Source organism: Grammomys surdaster, unplaced genomic scaffold (genome assembly GCF_004785775.1).
Source record: "Grammomys surdaster isolate TR1022 unplaced genomic scaffold, NIH_TR_1.0 126219, whole genome shotgun sequence".
Taxonomy (NCBI): domain Eukaryota; kingdom Metazoa; phylum Chordata; class Mammalia; order Rodentia; family Muridae; genus Grammomys; species Grammomys surdaster.
In genome coordinates, this window is record NW_021621022.1 from 2,068,225 (window position 1) to 2,078,469 (window position 10,245).

General features: G+C 39.1%; 1 protein-coding gene across 1 annotated transcript; it reads right to left on the reverse strand.

Annotated features, from left to right (window-relative positions):
* Positions 1-1,385: 1,385 nt before the first annotated feature.
* On the reverse strand, positions 1,386-7,904 carry LOC114613398 (beta-defensin 109-like). The gene is made up of 2 exons (XM_028758679.1): positions 7,847-7,904; positions 1,386-1,591 (listed from the first exon to the last, which is right to left on the reverse strand). Exons 1-2 carry the CDS (start codon positions 7,902-7,904, stop codon positions 1,386-1,388), a joined length of 264 nt encoding a protein of 87 aa, XP_028614512.1.
* Positions 7,905-10,245: the final 2,341 nt, after the last annotated feature.

A 10,245-nucleotide genomic window follows, 5' to 3' on the forward strand; every position in this document is an offset into this window, starting at 1 on the left:
TCTTGACTTCCTTCAGTGATGAACAATGCTATGGAAATGTAAGCCAAATAAACCCTTTCCTCCACAACTTGCTTTTGGGTTTGCTGTTTGGTCACAGCAATAGAAACCCTAAGACAGCTAAGATCTCCCCTTTTGAAGTATTTAACAAACATTTCCATTGATTAATGAAGCCGCACGGAGCAGTGGTGGTACACACTTTCAATTCCAGCACTCGGGAGGCAAAAGCAAGTGGATCTCTGTGAGTTTGAGGCCAGCCTGGTCCACAGACTGAGTTTCAGACAGCCAAAGGTACACAGAGAAACCTGTCTCAATGCTCTCCCCCCGACACACACACACACACACACACACACACACACACACACACACACACACACGGAAGCTGTAAGAGTTTCAGTCTCTTCTATTAGCTTTCAGAGGCTCCTCCTCCTCCTGTCACCCCCACTGCTCGCTTTCTTTGCTTTCATATGTTTCTGATTAATTCTCATGAACTTAAAGTATTATTCCAAATTATTTTCTTCTAACCTTGCTCCGGTTCTCTCTTCTCCCCTCTCCCAGCAACACTCTCTCCACTCTGACATGATCAGCAAACTCTCAGTGTCCTGTCTTTTAATTTAGCTTACTGGCTCTGTCTGAGAGTATTTGTCTGTTTTATAATTTTTTTCTTTATTATTGACAGTTGTTAATCTGTTGAGTTTTTATTACAGTTTTTAATTTTTATTGTTTTTTTTTTTTGAGACAGGGTTTCTCTATGTGGCCCTGGCTGTCCCGGAACTCACTCTGTAAACCAGGCTGGCCCCAAACTCAGAAATCCACCTACCTCTGTCTCCCAAGTGCTGGGATTAAAGACATGTATCACAACTGCCAGGCCTGGAAACAACATTTTTTAAATGAGTTTTATTTTTATTTTAGAGGTATTTTTATTTAACCTCATACACATATGTATACCAAGTGTATGCCCGGTGCTGTGGAGTCAGAAGAGAGTGTTGGGTCCCCTGGAAATGGATGGAGTTAGAGATGGCTGTAAGACAACATGGGTGTGCTGGGAACTGAACTCAGGTGCTCTGGAAGGGCAGCATTTTTCTAGCTCAAAGAAAGTTTCTTGTATTTAAATCTTTTATTTAAATTTTGAAATGTCATAAAGAAATGGTATCTGGGCATATTTGAAATCAGTATTTATGTTTATTGGCAAGCTGAATAGAACTTTGATAAAGAGCTGCACGTGTTCCATGTGAAGGTTCTGCCGTGTTAGCCGGCCATGTGAGCTGTTTTATAATTTTTTCTTCATTGTTGCCAGTTGTTAATCTGTTGAGTTTTTATTACAGTTTTTAATTTGTATTGTTTTTTGAGACAGGGTTTCTCTGTGTGGCCTTGTGTTTACTATGGTCTTACTTTATCTTACTCTTGAGGGGTTCTTGATAGTCTGAGAAGATAACTGGTGTTGGAATAGGTATGAGAATCCACCACAGCCTGCAACATTTCCATCGTCTCCGGCAAGCACCAATTTCGTCTTCTATCAGTTTGCAAATGTCTCTTCTGCAAATGCCTTGCAGATTGGTACAGTGCATCTCGGATGCACCTAAACCACTTCTAACTGCAGAGAGGAAACCAGAGAAGTGACAGGTCAGGGTGTGAGTGTCAAATCGTGGGCATCCTTACATGCAAGGACAGAACGATTCTGGGCGGAGTGCCTCTCTGTGAGGAAAAGGAGCCAGACCAGAGATCCCCTAGCGGCTCCTGTACAATGACCCTGTACAGTGACCCTGCAGTCACCCCTCTCCCCTTCTCCCAACAGCTTATTCTCCCTTATTCACAGCTTGCTCCTTAGTTTTCTTATAAACACATGAAAAGTCCAGATAAAGCTTCAGAAGTTACTGTGTTAAATATCAGACTAAAACAAGACAAAACAGATGCCCTAAATATTCTGATTTTTTGATTGCCTCGATCCTTTATACAGAATGTCAAACTTTCCGTAGTTCACTCACAAAACTTTTCTCTTCATAATAATAGAACAGTCCAGATGCCTTATTTACACAGAGGTTGCATTAGATAGAGAGATCAACAGTACCCAAACAAAACCAACCAAACAACAACAAAAAACCAGCTTAAGTAATGAGGTGATTCAAAAAGTGGCAAATGTTTTGAACAAAATCATACAGTGATGAATCAGATATACCCCGGAAGATGGAATCAAGACAGTTGGCAAAGATTGCTTTCTGGGGTCATGAAAACAATAAGAAAATATCCAAGGAAGAGTACCGTGGATACACTCCTGTGGACACTGAGGGCTAAGTCCTCAGACTAAGTTTTTTCTGGAAAGACTTGGATGGATGGACGGACGGATGGACGAATGGACGGACGGATGGATGGAGCATGTCAGAAAAAGTCATGTGATATTAGAAGTCGGATCCATCTCATACCAGGCTTACAGGCCATGGTAAGGGTGAAGAGTCACATCTCTGATGTTGTGGTCGCCTTACTTCATCTCCCCTCATGATGCATACAGCAGCTGTCTTGATATTTACTGTTACCATTTTTGCTTACCTTCTTTTCCTCTCTCCCTTTTGATGGGGCAGAATCAAATTTCCATGGGAAAACATTGTAGGGGTAGTCTGTTGCAGTGCTAGTCTATGCTAAGCTAATAATTCTATTTTATTAGTTTTAATTGATAACATATATAATATTATACAACATGAAATTGCTGTATATGATTATGCATATATGTATATGACTAGTTCATATTGCGGCATCACAGTGCTTCCATTGGGTGAGCCTGTCTATGTGACTGAGCAGGTGCCTACAACGCTCGTATTCACTGAGACAATTTGGCTTCAGATCTAGGGTCTAAGTTAACTCTTTATAGCAGGGACTCTAGATTTTTTCTTTGATGCAGACTTTGGTGCACATGGTCACAGTGACTTACTAGGAACTATTGCATGAGTGACTTCATTATAGTGACAGATTTGGTAATTGGTACATAGGGACGCACAGAGAGCTATTGGTGCATGGCTGCCTGTGAACTAGCTCAATATGCAAATGATTCAGGATTCAAGGAGTGAGTGCGGTTGTAAGAAAGAGAGTGGGTCCTGATACTGGGTCCACTCGGGGTGTTTGCAACATTGGTGCCCAAAGACACGATCCTGACTAGGAGAGTTGGGAGCTCCAGTCCTGGTGTGAAACAACAGTGTCTACTTCTATGTAGAGATGGCTAAGGTGTCCCTCATCTCTCTGTTTCCGTCTCCCTGGGAGGGCTGGTTATTGGTTACCCTAATGGGAAAACATCTGAGTGTCTTCTGCAGAGCACGCTGCTTGAGAACCATGAGTGTGGTCAATACAGTTACTTCTGTCTTTGTTCATAGGCATCCCTGGTGGTTTTGGATGCTAATCTCACAGACATCCTTCTTGTGTGGATAATCAGATTTTCTTTTCCATTTGCTCCTCTGTGCTCCTGAGCACCCTTAGAGGGCCTTTGAGCCCTCACAGGAGACTTTGGTTAGGCAATTGTGTGTGAGTGGGATGGAAGCCAGTATCTTACTCTCTATCTTGATTGAATCACTCCTCCAAGCTTAGAAAGAAGCAGAAGTTGTGTTTTCTTCCCCTGTTTAGTCCTGCACTATCTATTTCAGTGGCTAAGTGTATCTTAGTCATAGACTACTAGTTTCCTGTGTGTGTGCAGTGTGTTGGGGGCGGTATAAAAGAAAACAACAACAGGAAGACACCATAGATGATAGAAAGAATGGGCCAGTGTGAGGAATATAAACTACAGATGAAAATGTTGACAAGACAAAATGTTAATGACAAAGTATATATTGGTGACAAGAGAACTTGTGAAGAAAGAGACATATTTGAATTATTTACCCGGAAGGCAACAGTATTAAACCAAAAGACTGATGTAACTATAACAAACCACAAAAGGAAAGCATAAGGGAACCAATGTTTACAGAGATTTCATGGTAAGTCATGTAGAAGAATAAGCCCAGTAAATCAAGAAGAGTCCTTTAGAAGATACTTTACAAAATGTCAATTAATTATAAACATTAAAAGTCAATATAAGATAGCAATTCTGAGGCCTAATTGTTTTGTTCTGTTTTGTTTTTCAAGATGGCTTTCTCTCTGTAGCCCTGGGATTCCTGGAACTCATTATATAGACCAGGCTGGCCTCAAATTCAGAGATCCACCTACCTCTGCCTCCTGAGTAATGGGATTAAAGATGTGTACCACCAGGCTAGGCTCTGAGACATAATGTATAGTGAAGTAATTTATATCACTGTCACAGCAAAGAATGAAGGTAATAAGTGTGCTTGTAAAAAAAAAAGTTAATAAAATATCTATTATGATAGAATTGGGTTCTCAGTAATTCCACCTTCCAAGAAAAGAATTAAGTAGGACCTGGAAAGATTGATCTGCATTCAGAGCACTGGCTGCTCTTCCTGACGACCTGGATTAGGTTCCCAGCACCTACACGGTAGCTCACAACCATCTGTAACTCCAGTTCCAAAGGATTCAATGCCCTATTCTGGCCTCCATGGACACTGTGTCCTCATGGTGTTCACACATACATTCAGGTATAACACCCAGAGGTATAAAATAAAAACAATTAAACTTTTAATAAAATTGAAACATTTTACCAAGACATCTTCAAGAAAGAAAATCCTAAAGAATATTTATGGAGGAAACAATGTAGTGGAGATGGACTTCAGAGCCAAGTTAAAATTCTGTGTTAATACCACTAAACTGTTTATATCATTGAGTGTTATCCAACATCTGTAGATCTAGAAAGAGCAGAAATAAATCTGACTCCACTTGGGATATGTGATGGTTTGTATATGCTTGGGCCAGGGAGAGGTACTATTGGAGGTGTGGCCTTGTTAGAGTAGGAATGTTACTGTGGATAAGGGCTTTAAGACCCTAGCCCTTGCTGCTTGAAAGTGAGTATTCTGCTAGCAGCCTTTAAATGAAGATGTAAAACTCTCAGCTCTACAGCACCATGTCTGCCTGGATTCTGCCATGCTCCCGTCTTGATGAAAATGAACTGAATCTCTGACCTGTAAGCCAGCCATAATTAAATGTTGTCCTTATAAGACTTGCATTGGTCATGGTATCTGTTCACAGTAGAAAAACCCTAACTAAGGCAGGATATAAAACATTGCAAAAGCAATTGTTCTTTTCCCAAGAAAGAGCACAAGTTGGATAGTGCTTTTAAAATAGATCCTTGGTTTTAAAGCTCACTGTAGGAGCTGGGGTCTCAGTGAAAGCTAACTGAGCTTTGCCAAGCTACAGGGGAGAGACTGGTAGATTGTTCGTGTGTGGTTGAGTGACAGGAGGAAGAAGCAGCTGCCATGAGAAGAGTGTCCTAAACTTCAAACAAACATCTGAAGGTGGAGTGATGCTTTTTTTTTTAAGCATCCCCAGGGCCTCAATCACATTCTGACTCCTTCTCTTTCATGACCTTCTGGTGAATAAGATATATACGGTAAGCAAGAAAACTACATGTAGCAGGCATGCAGGGGATATTCCAATTTGAGGTCTGAATTGGAAACTACTAAGAACTTAATTTGAGGGGCTGGAGAGATGGCTCAGTGGTTAAGACTGTTCTTCCAGAGGTCCTGAGTTCAATTCCCAGCAACCACATGGTGGCTCACAACTGTTTGGAATGCAATCAAATGCCCTCTTCTGGTGTGTCTAAAGACAGCAACAATGTACTCACATATATAAAATAAATAAATCTTTAAAAAAAATCTTACGTGGAGTCTTAAATCATATCATTCCCCCCTGTAAAAGGAACACAGGATCTGAGAAAACAAATCTCTTTCTTTAGCTACAAATATACAAGTAGAGAGTAGTAAGGTCTAATGACAGGGGAATAGCCAAGACACATTTGGGGTATGAGCCACCCAATACCCAAAATGGAGTGAGAGAGACAGAAACCTGAACAGAGCCCCTTTGTGGTACAGCAATGGAAAATCCCTAAAGATAAGTGGAGATCCAAGGAATCCCCCTGACATGACAGTCACAGCACTAAGGTGCAGAAACTCCTCACAGAGGAATCTGAGAGACATCATGAGTTCTATTTTAGACATACAAGTTTTGAAATCAAACATCTAAATGGAATCAGATGTACCATTGGATCCTATACTCCAGTCTAGAGTGCTAGTGAAAAAGTCCAACAGAGGATTTAAAGAAATGAGACTCACTAAGTCCCTTAAAGTGAATGGGAGTAGAGAAGGGCCAGGAACTGAACCCTGGAGCTCCCCTCCAAGAAGAATCACCAGAAAAGATGAGGGAAAAGTGGCAGACACTGAGGAGGAGTCATTGATGAGCTAGGCTGAGAAACTAGTGATGCTTCTACCCCAGAACAGAATGGCTGAATATGGAAGATCATGAAGAGGTGAGGGGCTGACATTGGAAAATCAGCCAACAGATAGTTAACAATGAGGAATGGATGGCGGTTGGGCCAGCAGCATGGAGATTGTTCATGAGTGTGCAGGGAGAAAGAGAAAGCTTTTCTATGAATGGCTAAAGGCAAAAGCAATTTCAATAACAGAGTGGGAGGGTTGGGAGAACGTTTGATGGGGATATATTTAAGAGAGAATAAAAAGGGGACGATTTCAAGATCAAGACTCCAAGTTATGATTTTAAGGTGTTTTTCACAAAATGAAACAGGAAAAGCAAGGAAACTTTCTTTTCTTAAGGTCAGATAAACAATAGCATATCTGTATCTTGGTGATGATAACTTAGGAATCTGATTAGTGTAAAATCACTGATACAATGAACCACAGCAGGAAGATCCCTAAATATACAAGAGGTGAATACATCACACACTATTGTAATAAATCTTCTAATTTTTGAATCTTAGGAATGCCTACTATGCTATCAACTCCATCATTTGTGAAGGAGCTATTTTAAGTGTGATCCAATCTTTTCTTGATCAATAATACCAGATTACTGTGGAGTATACAATATTTTTGTTTTGTTATTCTTTTTGTTCTCTGTTTCTTGTGTTTGTTGACTCTTTCCCCTTTATTCTCTGGATTTATTATGATTTTTTTCTAAACTCATATAATCCATGCTCAGTCTACTAAATTTTGTACTCATTCACCATTCTTTACACCCATCCTTGTGTTTTCAATTACTGTACATAAACTTGTTATGTACCAAGATATTACAACTTGGCGTCTTTGCTTATTATTTGTCCACAGTTCTTTTTCTCTTCTCATTCTACAGGTTCATTTTGCGATGCATTTTTCATGTATAACAACTTTCACAAGGTGTGTTACCTTGGGTTTTGTTGGTTTATATTTTGACCCATCTCACAGAACCAGTGAGCTAATTTTCTAATTAGAAGATCTATTATATATGTGTATAATATATTCCATCTCCACTTGTATATTTAGAGATCTTCCTGCTGCAGTTCATTCCCATGCTAACTTCCCCTTGTTTAACAAGGATTCTGACTTTTCACTTGTGTTGGAATATTTGCCTCTTCTCGTAAGATATCCAGGTCTTTGTGACCCTCATTGAACATCACCTCTCCCTGAGGAGTTTCCATCCTCTCTTTTAAGAGAGTAGATGTCCTCATAAATGCTGCTTAAATACTGCTGCAAAATGTCCTAGAAGAACTAAGCATCTATGCATCTTCATGCCTCCCAAGGAGTCCAAAGAAAGGTTGTATTACAATGTGACCCCATTTGACATTTGGGTTAATGGCAATGTATGTCTGGTTTATCTTGATATAACCTTCGTGGAGCTGTGGATATTGGGTTTCTGAAACTGTAAAATTAATTAATCTCTGACTTTCCAGAGAGACTTTTAAACTGAATATGCCCCCTATAATTATCCATCAACTTACCTCGGGGTAAGAGGCCCAAGAGGAAGACTAGAGTAGAGAGAAGCGCATACAGTCTCATGGTGGAAGGGTCTGTGAAGTGAAGACGGAGAGACCTTTGGAGTCTGGACTCTTGGAGGATGGCATATCCAGAGCTTTTTATAATGGTCCTGGGTCTGTGGTTTGTTCTTGGCTAGTAGAGCCTAACCAATAGAGAATAACTTATTCTCCCACAGGAAATCTTCAGATACACAAGTGGACATAAATGTGGCAATAATGCAATGAAGGAAAGAACAATAGACCCAAAATAGCCAATATAATTGATAAGGAAAAGACAAAAGTAAAACAAACAAACAAAACAAAAAATAAAAACACCTCAACTTCAATACTTACTGTAATATAAACCACAGTAATTAAGATGTATCACAAAAGAGTAAATCAATGAATCATAAGAAGAGAAAAGTCCCAGAATTAGACTTATACAAAAATTGACTGTCGGGCAGTGGTGACACACGCCTTTAATCCCAGCACTTGGGAGGCAGAGGCAGGCGGATTTCTGAGTTCGAGGCCAGCCTGGTCTACAGAGTGAGTTCCAGGACAGCCAGAGCTACACAGAGAAACCCTGTCTCTAAAAACCAAAAAATAAGATAAAATAAAATAAAATAAAATAAAATAAAATAAAATAAAATAAAAATTGATTAAAACCAAAGGTAACTCAATGGAAAAAAAAAGATAACTTTCTCAACAAATAGTGCTATAGCACAACTTGAAACCTATGTTTAGAGCTATGTATCTAAGGACATATGTTATAACTATCACAAAAAATTAAGTTAAGATGGATGATATTGCTCAAAGTCTTGAGATTTGGCATTGGCGTTTTAAAAGATGAAACTTCAAAAACATGACCTATAAAAAAAAGAATTGACAACTTAGATTTCATTAAAATTAACAACTTTTTTTATGTGCAAGGCACACTTAAGATGTAAAGAGAAATCATGGAATTGGAGTGATGGAAGCCTTTATAAAGTATCTACTAAAGTTCTGGTATCCAAAAATATATAAAGAGTACACACAAATCAATAAGAAAGCAAGCAACACAATCAGATCAAAAGAATCAGCAAGCATTTTGCCAGAGGTGGGCAGTAAGTAAATGTGCTAAAAAGAAAAGAAAACCCACATTAAAGTAAAATGCCATTACAGACAAAATGGCTCAGAACTGTAACACTAACCCTGTTGAATATCCAAAATGGTGTGAAGAAACAGGAATGTTCACTCATTACTGATAGGACACAAACACAACTTTACCACTGAGTTAAAAGAGATTAGGAAAATTGACCTTTACCATGTTAACCCTTGGAATTTACCTAAACATTTTATACCCATAACAAGCCTGCCCAGGAACTATAATCAATAGCAGCTTTTTATAATTCTTCAAAAAATGTAAAAGCTAACAAGGTATTTTCCAATAGATAACCCGATACTGGAAGCATTTAGTGTCTAACTAGACATGACTAAAAAAAGAACCACAATACATTATAGTTAAAATACCAAAAGATTGTGACAATGGAGAAAATTTAAAGTTGCAAAGAGGAAAATCCAAATCAGTGATAAAGACAAAATAATCATTAAAAAAAGAAACCTGATTTTTCTTACCAAAAGTTATAAAACTCAAGATGGCATGGGTTGCTGTGCTTCAGAGACTGCTAGAAAATGACTGCCAAGCTGGGCGGTGGTGGTGCACACCTTTAATTCCAGCACTTGGGAGGCAGAGGCAGGCAGATTTCTGAGTTCGAGGCCAGCCTGGTCTACAAAGTGAGTTCCAGGACAGCCAGGGCTACACAGAGAAACCCTGTTTCAACCCCCACCACCACCACCAAAAAAAAAAAAAAAAAAAAAAAAAGGAAAAGGACTGCCAAACTAAACTACTATATCCTGCAAAGGTATCCTTCAAAGCTGAACAAGAAGTAAAGACTTTCTAAAATAAGCATAAAAACTGAGAAATTTATAACCACTAAATTAGCACCACATATAATACCAGAAGAAATCTAGATACAAAAAAATACAAACACCATCATAAACACACAAAAAGAATGATTGTTACTAGAAGAATACCCAAGCAATGAGAATTGGGAAGAAGCCACAAATGACTGTAGTAGTTTGTAAGAAAACACGAGACCTCCAAGAAGACTGAAGGTCAGTTTGAAGAGACAAAGGCAGTCATCACATATTGGTAGAACAATTGGCCAAGAAGGTGTGAAGCATGTGTGTCTGCTTATATATCTAGAACATAATATGCACAAATGATGACATCACATGCACAAATGATAACATCACATGCACAAGTGATGACATCACATGCACAAGTGATGACATCACATGCACAAATGATAACATCACATGCACAAGTGATGACATCATATGAA

Bases quoted from the DNA above. Each gene is read 5' to 3' on its own strand.
- LOC114613398 (XM_028758679.1), bottom strand. From the start codon at position 7,904: ATGAGACTGTATGCGCTTCTCTCTACTCTAGTCTTCCTCTTGGGCCTC. The intron at 1,592-7,846 runs GTAAGTTGATGG...TCCTCTCTGCAG, and splicing joins CTTGGGCCTCTTACCCCGAG to TTAGAAGTGGTTTAGGTGCA.